The sequence below is a fragment of the Sus scrofa genome, chromosome 8 (assembly GCF_000003025.6).
Source record: "Sus scrofa isolate TJ Tabasco breed Duroc chromosome 8, Sscrofa11.1, whole genome shotgun sequence".
NCBI classification, from domain to species: Eukaryota; Metazoa; Chordata; class Mammalia; order Artiodactyla; family Suidae; genus Sus; species Sus scrofa.
The window spans coordinates 41,829,293-41,843,192 of record NC_010450.4 but is presented as its reverse complement, the minus strand read 5'-3'; the positions used below and the strand labels follow the sequence as shown (position 1 = coordinate 41,843,192).

Sequence of the window (13,900 nt, the reverse complement as noted above, 5' to 3'; positions counted from 1 at the left end):
GGGAAGCAGAGGATAAAGTGCACCCAAGGGCCCTTGGGGGGTGTAGAGGAAGCCTCATGGAGAAGAAAATGCTTAAACCGAGTGAGATTTGAGTGATTGGTGGACTTGTGGAGTTCACTGAGGGAGAGGGAACAGCTAAGGCAAGGAGGTGAGGGAGAAGCTGGAGGGTGACCTGTAGACGGGTGGGGAGAAGACTCCACAGGGACCCAGACCCCCACCATCTGACTCTTCACTGGAAGTGAAACACTAAACCAAAATCTGACTCTTCACTGGAAGTGAAACACTAAACCAAAATCTGACTCTTCACTGGAAGTGAAACACTAAACCAAAAGGCCATTTATAAGAAGTTAACATTTATGAGAAAACTTATTTTTATTTTCTTCCAGAAAAGCCTTTTGTTGCTTTTGGCAGTGGCATGGACTCTTTGGTGGAAGCCACCGTGGGAGACCGCGTCAGAATCCCTGTGAAGTACCTGGGTTACCCTCCCCCAGAAATAAAGTGGTAACTACTGAAAATAAATGCAAAGCATTGTTCCACATGGAAGCAAATCCCCAGAGGGTACTGATTCCTGTTTTGTTCCCCCCTCCCCAAACAGGTATAAAAATGGAAGACCCATTGAGTCCAATCACACAATCAAAGTGGGGCATATACTGACTATCATGGAAGTGAGTGAGAAGGATACCGGAAATTACACTGTCGTCCTTACCAATCCCATTTCAAAGGAGAAACAGAGCCACGTGGTATCTCTGGTTGTGAATGGTAAGTCCATTCATTTTTCCGGAGCACTGCTGTTGAAATCAGGTGTGGGGCCATGTGCTCTGGATGCATTTGCTTAAGAGGCCACGAGAATGAACCGTTTGGTGGTCAGATGCAAAACTCAAGTAGATGGTACAGCCAGTGGCTAAATGCTGTGGAACAAGAGTGTCTGCAAGTTGCACTACCTTTTATTTGTGAACCTGGCACTCAAATGTGTACAACTCTTCTTGAATTTTGTGAGACGCTTATAGTTTGATGTCAGGGTTGATGTAGCAGTGATGCACAGGCAGATTCCAATGCATAGGCATTTGCAGGAGGACGTCGTTGGCTGGTTGGAAGCTTTGTAATTTTTTTAAGTAATAGGCTAGGTAGGATCTGACTCTGAGGCTATAAAAAGGAGATACTAAGTTTTTGATTTAAAGTGATTTGAACTTTATTTTTCCAAATGGGGAGATGTAAATAAGTGTTTTGCATGAGGGGAAAAGGGCCTTATGGTCAAGTAGGTGTGGGAGATGCTAGGGGGGTGGATGTCGTATGCCGCCATACGCCGGCGGGGAGAAACATAGAGTAGCCAAGACTTAATAAACTTACTTGACCAGAGTTCCCCTACCCCACACAGCCTTTAATATCTTGCTCCAAACAGAGTTTGGGAAATTCTTCTCTATTGGAATTCTTTGTGCTTTCTACTGGCCCAGCAGATTAAGACTTCAGGATCTTGCGAGTTCTCATCATGGCTCAGCAGTAATGAACCCAACTAGTATCCATGAGGATGTGGGTTCGATCCCTGTCCCTGCTCAGTGGGTTAAGGATCCGGCATTGCGGTGTAGGTTGCTGACGCAGCTTGGATCCTGTGTTGCTGTGGCTGTGGCGTAGGCTGGCAGCTGGAGCTCCGACTGGACCCCTAGCCTGGGAACCTCTGTATGCCTCGGGTGCAGCCCTAAAAAACAACAACAAAAAGACTTGAGGATCTTCTCATATGACCTTAAAGTGCTTCCCCAAATATCCTGCCAAGCTCTGTATGTGTGCTGAGCTTGGCTTCATTTCTTTGGGGCATCAGCTTCAGGGAGTATTTTTAACATAATAGTTTCCAGAAATGTCATTTAGAAGCCACTCGAGCGTAGGGGCTTGGGGAGTGGAGAGAAGCAGGGAGGCTAAGTAGGGTGGGCAGAAGGAAATGAATAGGAAATAAAGATGTAAAACTGGACAGGGAATAATTCCATCTCACCCAGGAAGTCACTAAATATTTGATTCACTCTAGCATTTACCTTGCTCTATTATGCAAATGTAAAAGAGGAGTCATGTTTTGAAGGTATAATCTGAGGCTTTAGGTTGATAGTGATGAGAAATAATTTCACATGAATGGCTTCGAGTCAAAGAAAAAAAAGAAAGAAAAGGGGAGGGAGAAAGAGGGAAGACAAGAAAGGAAAGGAGGGAGAGAAGGAAGAGAATAAGAAAGGAAGGGAGAGAAGAAGGAAGGGAAGGAGGGAGGAGGAAGGAAGAAGGGAAGAAGGAGGGAGAGAGGTGTGCGGGGTGACCTTGGGCAAGTCATTTCACTCTCATTATCTTTCACTTTTCTCATGTGTAAAGTGGAGGACAGTAATAGTGGTTGTGAGGATTAAATGAATTAATTGATGTAAAGCACTTAGAACACTGCTCACACATAATACATGTATGTACTGGATTAATCACCACTAATTTTTTTTCACTGAAGCTTGGTCTGATTTGTGAGATTGAAAGGACTATCCTTATAACATGGTTTTGAAAAAGTGAGGCACAGGGTGGCGAGACTTGCACAAAGTCACTCAGTTTATTAATTTATTGATATTATTAAAATCATGAACATCACTCTGAATATCATTAGAAGTCAGGTGTCCTGTCTCCCAGTCGACATGTTCTTTGAAAAAGCAAATGGGGGCAAAAATCCCATGTTTGGAAAGACAAAGGCTTTAATTTCTGACAACATCTACTTTCCATGCCTCGTAGCTGATTTACAATTCAAAAGCTGTCTCTCTCATCTCCAGTCCCACCCCAGATTGGTGAGAAATCTCTGATCTCCCCCGTGGACTCTTACCAGTACGGCACCTCCCAAACGCTCACCTGCACAGTCTATGCTGTTCCTCCCCCGAGCTACATCCACTGGTATTGGCAGCTGGAGACCGAGTGCTCCTATAAGCCCACGTGAGTAGAGCCACACCCTCTTTTTTCCTGTCCTTTTGTGTTTTTAAAAATTTTTATTCTTTTGTTGTATGTTTTAGATCCCACATGTAAGTGATACCATACGGTATTTGTCTTTCTCTGTCTGACCTATTGACTTAGTAGAATAGCCTCCAGTCCATCCATGTTGCTGCACATAGCAAAATTTCTTTCTTTTTTATGGCAGCATAGTATTCCATTGTGTATATTGTGTGTGTGTGTGTGTGTGTGTGTGTGTGTGTGTGTATCATATCTTCTTTATCCATCCATCTGTTGATGGACACAGCCAAGCTACAATATGACCCCATTCTAAGTAGAGAGGGCTCTCTCTAAGAAAGTCACTCCTCAAGTAGTACCTTTAATGTCCCTCCATCTTTCTCTGTGGTTGTTTTTGGGACATGTTTTTCTTCTAGATATCCCACTTCGAGATTAGCTAACTCTCTCGTCATATTAGCCTTCATGTCCACCTCTGCAAATGCCGTTTCTTTGTTCACTTTGTTTATGGCCAGTCTTTGGCTTTTCTGTTTACCAATCAACCAGTGACTGTCACAATCTCCTTATCTGTGAGAAGGTCCATCTCAGAGGAAGTGCCAGTGGATGCAAGAGAACGATAGACCTTGGAGTCTCAGGCCTGGCTTATCAGGTCCTAACACAAGTCCAGACATCCTTAGGAAAAAAACAACAACAAGTCACCCACCACCACCCTAAGCAGTTCACTTCCTGTTGTTGTTTTTGAGATGGTCTCTCCTAGTTTCTTCCTCAGATGCTGACCATTTCCTACACAAAGGCCACAGTCCCAGGGAGATTACTTTAAGAAGCCCAGTGGCTTCTTAGTTTCCTTGCCTTCCTTTGAACTAAATTAACTTGAATTGTCTTGTCGATCCAGTTTATGAATGGAGGTTTGTTCCCAGAATAGCTGCTTCCCTCCTGTATCCTGAATGAATCTACCTAGAACCTTTTCCTTCGTTGCCGAGACCTATTTTTAATTGGCGCCAAGTCTCGTAACGTGGTAGGGTGGGTTGGAAGTTATTTCTAAGAACATCATAACCTAAGTCTGACGCCTTTCCTTGCTATGGATTTGAATTAAAGAAAAATTCAGTTATGATATCATCTGTTGCCTCTTCTTTATATAGCCAAGCTGCCCTAGCGACAAACCCATATACTTGTAAAGAATGGAGAAACGTGGAGGACTTCCAAGGGGGAAACAGAATTGAAGTCAACAAAAATCAGTTTGCCCTAATTGAAGGAAAAAACAAGGTGAGTCTGAAGTTCTTTAATTGCAAAATCTACCTCTCATTTATGAAAGGATGGAGCGAAAGCAGCGTAAAGTAATATGTGAGGAATATTCGAGATTGATCCTCAGGTAAGTTGGATGATAAAATACTAGCATATTAAGTCAGCCTGAAAACCATTGACTTTTAGAAGCTATCTTCCTGCTACCTTATCAGAGAAGAATAAAAACATATACCATTGACTCAGTACATCGGTTGTATGCTAATTCTGATTTTGCAAACATGAAAATGTGTGTAATGTTGTATTAAAACACATTCGTTCTTTCCTGGTTTCCAAAGCTCATTTTGTATGATGTGTGAGCTGTACCAGCATAATTATAATTGCACAGATTTGAGCACGGTCAGTGCTGGCATATGAATGGGGTAGGCAGGTCACGGCAGTTGTGGGGACGCTGAATTTTAGTCTGAATGCACATGCATAAACACAGCCTCTATTGTTTATGGCCTGAGATTTGTTTTTTTTTTTTTTTCACAGACTGTAAGTACCCTTGTTATCCAAGCAGCCAATGTGTCCGCTTTGTACAAATGTGAGGCGGTGAACAAAGCCGGGAGAAGAGAGAGGGTTATCTCCTTCCATGTGACCAGTAAGTGCTTCTGGGGGGCTGGGCTGTCCATAATCTGTCGCCCTGGGCCCTCCTGTGAGTGGTATGGCTTTAGGAAGGGGACTTGGATGGATAATTGAGGCTTTTGCTCATCAATCAGAACGCCTCAGGCAGCTCCTGGACTCCCGTGACATCATTGCACCTGACGCAGGAGAGAGAACATGAGTTCACACCTGTCTTTGAACCTCAAGTCCTGTGTCACACATTTGTCTCTGAGGTCAGAGCCTAGCACAGTGCTTGGCTTTTCGAATTTCAGTCAGTTACGTATGGGCTTGCTGCTGAACAGTTGATGAGCTTGGGTTTGGGAGGCAATTGTAGTAGCTTTGGAGCAGTGTCCTCCCAACGATGCTGATTTTGTTGTTCATCTAAATTTTATGGCTGAGCTTTACCTGACTGACCTGGATAAAATATTTCAGTCTGGGCTAATTCATTGTCATATACATAGCTTTCTTGTCAGTGCGTGTTCTATATTAAGGAGGAATTATTATTATTATTATTAGCTTTGCTTTTTGGGCCTCACTTGTGATATATGGAAACTCTGAGGCTAGGGGTCGAATGTGAGCTTCAGCTGCTGACCTACGCCATAGCCACAGCAATGCCAGATCTGAGCTGCATCTGTGACCTACACCACAGCTCACGGCAATGCCGGATCCTTAACCCTTTAAGTGAGGCCAGGGATCGGACCTGCATCCTCATGGATACTGGTCAGGTTCGTTTCTGCTGTGTCACAATGGGAATTCTGAGGATTTATTTATTTATTTATTTATTTATTTATTTTGTCTTTTTGTCTTTCTAGGACCACACCTGTGGCAAATGGAGGTTCCTAGGCTAGGGGTTGAATCGGAGCTATAGCTGCTGGCCTACATCACAGCCACAACAATACCAGATTTGAGCCACGTCTGCGAACTACACCACAGCTCATAGCAATGCTGGATTCTTAACCCACTGAGTGAGGCCAGGGATCAAACCTGCAACCTCATGATTCCTAGTCTCATTCGTTTTCGCTGTGCCACGATGGGAACTCCAGAATTAATTTTTTAAATCCCATGTTATGATTATATGCTTTGAATTTGTTTTTTAAATCTTAAAAATCATGGTTAGAACTCAAAGTGAAGAGTTCATAAATATTTGAGGCATTCATTTACACTTCCACATAATGTATTTTGGTAAAACAATGCATCTTGAAACCCAAATTGTCCAGTTTGGTTGTTTCCTTGCATCCCATCATCTGGGAATGCTACAGGTTCATTTCTTGTGGTGCTTTACTGCAGACTAAAGGCAACAAGAAAGCAATAGCACTCTGCCCAAGTTAAATCACTGCCTTCTAACCATGAGTTTTACATTTCAGGGGGTCCGGAAATCACTTTGCAACCCAGCATCCAGCCAACCGAGCAGGAGACCGTGTCTCTGCTGTGCTCCGCGGACAGAACTATGTTTGAGAACCTCACGTGGTACAGACTTGACCCACAGGCTCTGCCGATCCACACGGGAGAGCTGCCCACACCTGTTTGCAAGAACTTGGATGCTCTTTGGAAAATGAATGCTACCATGGTCTCTAATAGCACGAATGACATTTTGATCATGGAACTGCAGAATGCATCCTTGCAGGACCAAGGAGACTACGTCTGCTTTGCTCAGGACAGGAAGACCAAGAAAAGACATTGCGTGGCCAGGCAGCTCACAGTCCTAGGTAGGGAGCCAATTCTGGGGTATGCCTTAAACTTTCAGGTGCGGTGCGAAGATTGTTCTCTAGCGCTTATGAAGTAGACTTGTCAGCCCTTATCTTACCACAAGTCCTCAAAGCAGAAGGAAGCCAGTCATGGTGAAGTGATGTATTAAAAAGAGAAACTTAAGTGGTTCTCTCCAATCCTGATGGTGGGGTCACTCACTGTTGCCTGCAAGGGATTATCCTGAACCAGGGAAATTTCTGCCTCATTCTTGGGCATTCATTTATGCAAATAGGCACATATTTGTGGAATGCCTACCACGATCAGGAGGGTGCCAGAGTGGTGAATAAGTGGACAGGGCCGTTGTAGTACAGTGAGGTCTCTGTGTCCATGAGGACAGGGAGTATTTTCTGCTTTACTCCTTGCTGAGTTCCAGATGTAGAACAGAGTGGCACCTACGAGGAACTTGTTAAGACATCCGCTGCCTGAGGAGTGTGATGATGGGGCTAAGACCTGTGCGAGCCCGTGGGTGGGGGCTGCTACACTTAATACCTGGATCTCTGGGGTGCAGCTCATGGTCAGCGAGAGGATCATTTGAGTGAGCAGAGAGCTTTGTAAATTCTGCATGAAGCCACTCTCTACCCTTCTCTAACCTTGTGCCTTGCACAGAATCCGTGCAGCTGAGGCTGTGTCTCTGGGGAAATCAGGCAAATTCAGGGAGCTTATCTCTGTGCCAATCCCTTTCTTTTTCTCCTCTCCTTGGTGTTCCCTCCCAGTTTCTAGGGCACATGTGAAGAGAAATTGCCTAGAGAAACTAATTTATACCAAAGTTTTAGAGGAATAGTATCTTCAATGTTATCAAATATAGGTATTTGCTTTTTTAGAGCTACACCGTGTGATATGGAAGTTCCTAGGGTAGGGGTTACATCAGAGCTGCAGCTGTTGGCCTACACCAGCTCGTGGCGACGCCAGAGCCTTGACCTACTGATTGAGGCCAGGGATCGAACCCTCATCCTCATGGATACTAGTCGGGTTCTTAACCCACTGAGCCACAGCAGGAACTGTGAGGCCTTGACGTATTTTAAGAGGTATCTTCAGACAGGCACTGGGAGCAATTTTGCTAGTGTTAAGACTCAGATGGCAGAAGAAGAGATATTTTAGGGTTATGATAGCCCAGGGCTCCTCACATCACACCACATATATGACCATGGTTTTTCTGTTCCCCTTGGTGACTGGTCTGGTTTCAAGGTAAAAAATTCAGAAAGAAATGTGAAAGAGGTTCCTGGCTCGCCAGGCCCAGGCAATATGTGCTCACAATGAATGGGTTTGCCTCCCTCAGGACTTCTAAGTTGTTTTCCAGAAATTATTCTTGGAAATAGACTAGTGTTCATTTGCTTAAACCCCAGTATAGTTCACTGTTGAGGTAATCTCATCTTGCTAAATGTTGAAGTGGATTCTTTCAGCAGAATTCCTTCCCAGGTTCGATTGGTTTGGACAAGATATTTCCACAGCACTTTGATGATTTGTAGGAAAAGATTAACTCCAAAGTCATCCTATACGTTTAAACAAGCACCCATGGGCTTCGTTTTCTTTTCATCTTTGGATTTCCTTAAGGTGTCATTGTTGTATCTTGTTTTTTAGTGGAAATAGTACTGGACTAGTCTTTTAGGCTCCCTGGATTCTGTTATGAGTTCAACTGTTTATTTAGTTACTGGGTCTTGGACAAGGTGTTTAACCCCCTTCGACTGCAAAATAAGGCTAATACTGCCCACCATAGGGTTGATAGGGAGCAACAGAAAGAGTAAAAATGGGTTTTGTAAGAAGAACCAAATAGGTGGCTGTGGCTGTGGTGTAGGCTGGCAGCTGTGGCTCTGATTCGACCTGTAGCCTGGGAACCTCCATATACCGTAAGTGCAGCCCTAAAAAGCAAAAAAAAAACCAAAAGGGACCAAATAAATATAAGGCATTCTTTGTTTTTTGAATTACACTGAAGTTATGCACTTTCTAAGAGAAACATGGCAGAATTCTCGGGTGTCCCTGGCTGGAATTTATTTATTTATTTACTTATTATTTATTTATTTATTCGGGAGGAAAGTCCATAAGGGTGGCAGCTTTTATTTGTGATGTGATTACCAGCTCGCATCACTAATATGAATGTCTAAGAGATGCAATATAATCTGTCTGAACTTGTTGACTGGATTCATTTAATATTGCTTGGTGACCAGCGGTAGTGTTATCGATCTCTCTGTATTTTCAGCTTAGTAAATCAACAGTTTACTAAATGGTTTAGTAGTTTACTGATACTAAAACCACTTCAAAAGCTGTAACTAAATGTCCTATGATTTTTGTGTGTGTGTGTGTGTGTGTGTGTGTGTGTGTGTGTGTGTGTGTGTGTGCGTAGAGCGCATGGCACCCGCGATCACAGGAAACCTCGAGAATCAGACGACAAGTATTGGTGAAACCATTGAAGTTTCCTGCACAGCATCTGGGAATCCTTCTCCACAGATTACATGGTTTAAAGATAATGAGACACTCGTGGAAGACTCAGGTGATTAGAGCATGCTGTCTCTCTTTTGGTTGCAGAATTTTCCCGGAGACATTGTCTAACATTCATGTTATTAATGAATTAATAGTTTATATTGCTCAATTAATTAGTTCAGTTAATTAGTTTATATTGAGGTATAGTTGATGCACAATACTATTTAAGGTTTAGGTGTACAATGTAGTGATTTTCAATATTTAAATATTGTATTCCATTTATAGTTTTTATAATATATTGGTTATAGTCCCTGTCCTGTATGACATATCCCTGTAGCTTATTTTATACATAGTAGTTTGTACCTTGTAATCCCTGTCCCCTATCTTGCCCCTCCCCCTCCCTGTCCCTACTGATCACCACTGGTTTGTTCTCTATATCTGTGAGTCTTATTTCATTTTTGTTGCAGTCAGCCTAGGTTCTTTTTGTTCTTTAGATTTTCAAGAATAAGTAGTATCATACAGCATAAAATCTATACTGTTGATTGATGTGTTTTAGGCAGAACAAAAAGCAGTGCTAGTGCCCATGGCCTGGCTCATTTCATAGACTCAAAACCCTGGTGTTCAGAGTCTTGCTGAGTCTCATGGCAGCCAGGGTGCTGAGTCAGCAATTGAGCCTATATGACTCTTTGGCATTAGAGAATAGCCCAAGATAAAGGGAAACCTATTTTTAGTTTTTTTTCCTTAAAAACTCCACCAGAGCACATCATCAATAAAAAACCATTTTCCTCCTTTTGTAGGCATCGTGCTAAAAGATGGGAACCGGAACCTTACTATCCGCAGGGTGAGGAAGGAGGATGAAGGCCTGTACACCTGCCAGGCTTGCAGTGTGCTCGGGTGTGCAAAAGTGGAGGCGTTTTTCATAGTGGAAGGTCAGTGGGAAGTCATAGACACTTCTGGTGGTTTTAAAAAATGAGCTTGTGTCTGCCATGTGTACTCATGTCCTTTGCACAGGAGAATTATGGGTAGTTTTTAATATTCTCTGTATTTTGTAAGTTTTCTACTGTAAGTGTATATTATTTTAACCAGAAAACATAATGAATGCTATTTTAATTCTGCTCACATCACATCTCTATCCCTGCAGTTCTCATTGTGGACGAATTCTTAGCCAGGCAGGCGGAATGTCCTCCTTTCCCAGATTCTTTCTTCAATTGAATGGTTCAATTAACTTGTTTCAGAAATTACGCTTCTATATTTATTAGGTAGAATTACTGCCTAGTCATGAAAATCAGTGCTATCTAGATAGGCACAAGGGTTCATAGTTTTTATTGGACTAAAAGTAATTAAGATTCATTTGTGAACAATAGACCATTGCTTCTCTGAGATGGAAAGTTTTGGGTTCTTATCTAAATGTGCATGCAGAAATGATGTGAAATCTGCCATTTTTTTCAGATGGGAAAGGTAGCTTGTGAAAGAATACTTTATCTTCAAAAGTGTATTCCTATGTCTTTTTAAAAATAACCCATCTGAGGAACAATGAAACTGTATTATCTGGGTGAAGGAATGGTATTCAAGCGGAAGGAGAGGAGTGGTGATAGACGGAGGAAATGATGGATTTCTATGAACTCGTTGTAATTTGTCTCTCAAAGTCTATATTTTAGTCCCTTTAATCTGTCAAATCTATGTTACCAAGTATCGCATCTCAATACATTGACTTCTTTTCAAATCTGCAGGCTTATTACCATTTCATAAACTGCATTCGCAAATACAAATCTCAAGTGACATGGTGGTTTTATCACTTTCAAAGTGCTTCATGTTTTAGGGCAAGTCCTCAGAGAGACTTTCAGTTCTCTCCCCTGCTCTGCCTCAGCTCTACTAGCTGTCTGCAGCTGGTTACCGAGGCCTAACTAGGTAACCTTGGCTCAGAGATTAATTACCTTTACTTCTCACCAGAAGAGAACACTGAGAAAGGAAGAAGTCAGTATTTAAGGCTCCTGGGATTCCCAGTTGTTAAGATAGGAATATTAATGCACCAACTTATAGAGACAGTTGAATCTTTGAACTTTTTACTAGGTATAGACTTTTCAGTCTCTATGTGTAGGAATTCCTTCGGCGAGACCACCAGAGAAAGAAAATCTACTTCCGGGCATATTTGGTGGTTGTCTCTCAACTGTAACTCTTATTTTGCCAACTAATTAATCACTTGTCTTTCTGCCTACTCAAGGCTGCCTGGGCGGCTCTCACAATCTGTGGCCTCTTTGATTCACGCACTCTTCCAGTGGGAGACCCTAAGTGATAATTGCTTCCTTATCACCACTTTGCTAATCACTCTTAGTTGAAAGCCTCCTCTGGGCTTAATTTCCCCTGTTCAGAGCTGTCTTCCATCCATGCAGTCCTGAGCATCTACAGCTTCCCTTGCTGACCTCTAGCCTTTTCTCTTCTCTTTCCCTTCAGAAGTGGTTTTCAGCTCTCATTGCCAGGCCGTATGGGAGACGCTCACCTCAGCCCTCTCTCTTTCCTCACGGAGGCTCCTGCCACACAAGGATGGGGTTAGTGTCATGTTAGCTGGTGTTGGACAGACCTTGTTTAACTCTTGACCGTTCCACCAACTTGCTGTGTGTCTTCAATGGAGTAACTTAACCTCTCTGAACTTGCTTCTCCATCTGAAAACTGAAGGTTGTTGAAAAGACTAAGTGACATGGCATATTTAAAGTGATGAGCACCTAGTAGGTGTGTGGTCCCCAGTAGTCTTCTGGCCCAAGACTGCACTTATTTCTCTACTTGTTTTTTTTAAACAATCCTTCCTCAAACTTCATGCAGATCAAAGCATAGACTATCAGCATAAAACCAGACATTGATCTTCCCCAAACCAAATACTTCTCTAATCTTCTCATAATCTGTTTTCTTTTCATCAAAGTCTACTCTTCTTCCACACACTTTCTGTTTGTCTTTTAAGATATTAGTATTTCTGTCCTTAATTACTTTAGCATTTTATCTTTGGAAGTGTTCATGAGCAGTGTTTTGCAAACTTTAAATTGTTCATCGAGAATATTATAAACTTCATCCAAGTTAGAGTTTTGTGACGACTATTAGCTGGAATTTTTCCTAGTTGGTAAGATTGAGATTTTGCTTTAGTATTGAGCTTTGTCATTTTCTATCAACAGGTGAGAGTTTCCAGTTGTTGATGCTCATTCATTTGTGTCTTTCCAGGTGCTCAGGAAAAGACAAACTTGGAAGTCATTATCCTAGTAGGCACTGCAGTGATTGCCATGTTCTTCTGGCTGCTTCTTGTCATCGTTCTCCGGACCGTTAAGCGGGTAACAAAATAATTTCCCTTCTGTCCCATGCATGTTGGTTTTCGTGATTAATGAAAGCTGACTGGGGTTCTTTGAGTTGATTCTTCCCATTGTTATTGGCTCAATAGACACAATTTTTATTTCTATACAATTGCATTCTTGCCTTTGGCTGGACCACTGGGCTTTAATTGATAGAAGCAACCAGAGAAGAAATGGGCTTGGTCTGTCTAGTGTAATTAACATTTAAGAATTTAGTTCTGAGCTCGTTTGGGGGTTGAGGGGCCCTGGAAGCAGGATTATAATAGGACTTCTTTCACACTCCATGAGCCGTTTAGAAAATGAGACACTGAGAATGGGGCTTCTATAAACAACAATAACAAGCACACAAAACAACAGCCAACAAACAGGGTGTGTGTGACTGGAAGGAGTAATGCTTTCCAGGCCAATGGAGGGGAACTGAAGACGGGCTACTTATCCATCGTCATGGATCCAGATGAACTGCCCTTGGATGAGCACTGTGAGCGCCTGCCTTATGATGCCAGCAAGTGGGAATTTCCCAGGGACCGGCTGAAACTAGGTGCGTTTTTCAAGTGATGTTGATTGGATGCTAGGTGTACCAGGCCAGCTCTTCCTTTTTTAGGACGATGACAAATCTAGTCTATTCACATGTTAGTCACTTAGAAGTATGGTTGGTATTATCACCCAAAGCAGCACATTTGGAGAGTGAAAGGGGAGATATTAAATCTTTAAGCCAGAACAAGGGGGCCAAATGGACTGTCCATGATAAAGTGGGATGTATGGTTACCCTGTAAAGTCAGAACCTCTGCCTCTCACTTTGCTGGTGAAATAGTCCAAGTCTGTTTTGTTGTTGACTCTAGGGAAGCCTCTTGGCCGTGGCGCCTTTGGCCAAGTGATTGAAGCAGATGCCTTTGGAATTGACAAGACAGCAACTTGCAAGACAGTGGCCGTAAAAATGTTGAAAGGTAGGAGTTCCCATTGTGGCGCAGTGGTTAACGAGTCCGACTAGGAACTATGAGGTTGAGGGTTCAGTCCCTGCCCTTGCTCAGTGGGTTAACGATCCAGCATTGCCATGAGCTGTGGTGTAGGTTGCAGACGCGGCTCGGATTCCGAGTTGCTGTGGCTCTGGCGTAGGCCGGTGGCTGCAGCTCCGATTAGACCCCTAGCCTGAGAACCTCCATATGCTGCGGGAGCGGCCCAAGAAATAGCAAAAAGACAAAAAAAAAAAAAATGTTGAAAGTAAAAGCAAAATTAAATGGTGATCTATCCCTCTATTTGTTTCAGCCCATCTTTAAATATGATGAAAGGCTTGTGTTAGTGGCTCTGTGGTTAGGTGGGCCCACTAGCCAAGCATATAGCTGGACTATATGATGCCTTTGTGCAAACTGGATACAAAGTTCCTCTTTTATAGGCTCATGCCAGGGTCCACAGCCTGGCTGGCAAAATTGGGATGGATTTCAGCTCTCCTGCTGCTCCACTTGCCTGGGAAGCCCTTGTGCAGGACACAGCTTTGTACAACTGTATTTAGTGGCCTAAGGATAGGAAAAAAATACCTTGGTTACAACAAAATTGTTTCTTTGTGTACTATGGTGCATTAGGGA

The 13,900-nt window shown here is 42.8% G+C and overlaps 1 protein-coding gene across 2 annotated transcripts in view; it reads left to right on the top strand.

Annotated features, from left to right (window-relative positions):
* The window catches only part of KDR (kinase insert domain receptor), a 47,264-nt gene that overhangs the window by 13,187 nt on the left and 20,177 nt on the right, over positions 1 to 13,900 (top strand). For both annotated transcript variants that reach the window (XM_003128987.6, XM_013997943.2), the window contains exons 8-18: positions 387 to 501; positions 596 to 759; positions 2,778 to 2,934; positions 4,083 to 4,206; positions 4,717 to 4,825; positions 6,192 to 6,533; positions 8,912 to 9,058; positions 9,786 to 9,917; positions 12,196 to 12,302; positions 12,723 to 12,858; positions 13,160 to 13,264. In XM_003128987.6, coding sequence (XP_003129035.3) covers positions 387 to 501; positions 596 to 759; positions 2,778 to 2,934; positions 4,083 to 4,206; positions 4,717 to 4,825; positions 6,192 to 6,533; positions 8,912 to 9,058; positions 9,786 to 9,917; positions 12,196 to 12,302; positions 12,723 to 12,858; positions 13,160 to 13,264 — 1,638 coding nt within the window. The remainder of the gene's footprint in view (positions 1 to 386; positions 502 to 595; positions 760 to 2,777; positions 2,935 to 4,082; positions 4,207 to 4,716; positions 4,826 to 6,191; positions 6,534 to 8,911; positions 9,059 to 9,785; positions 9,918 to 12,195; positions 12,303 to 12,722; positions 12,859 to 13,159; positions 13,265 to 13,900) is intronic.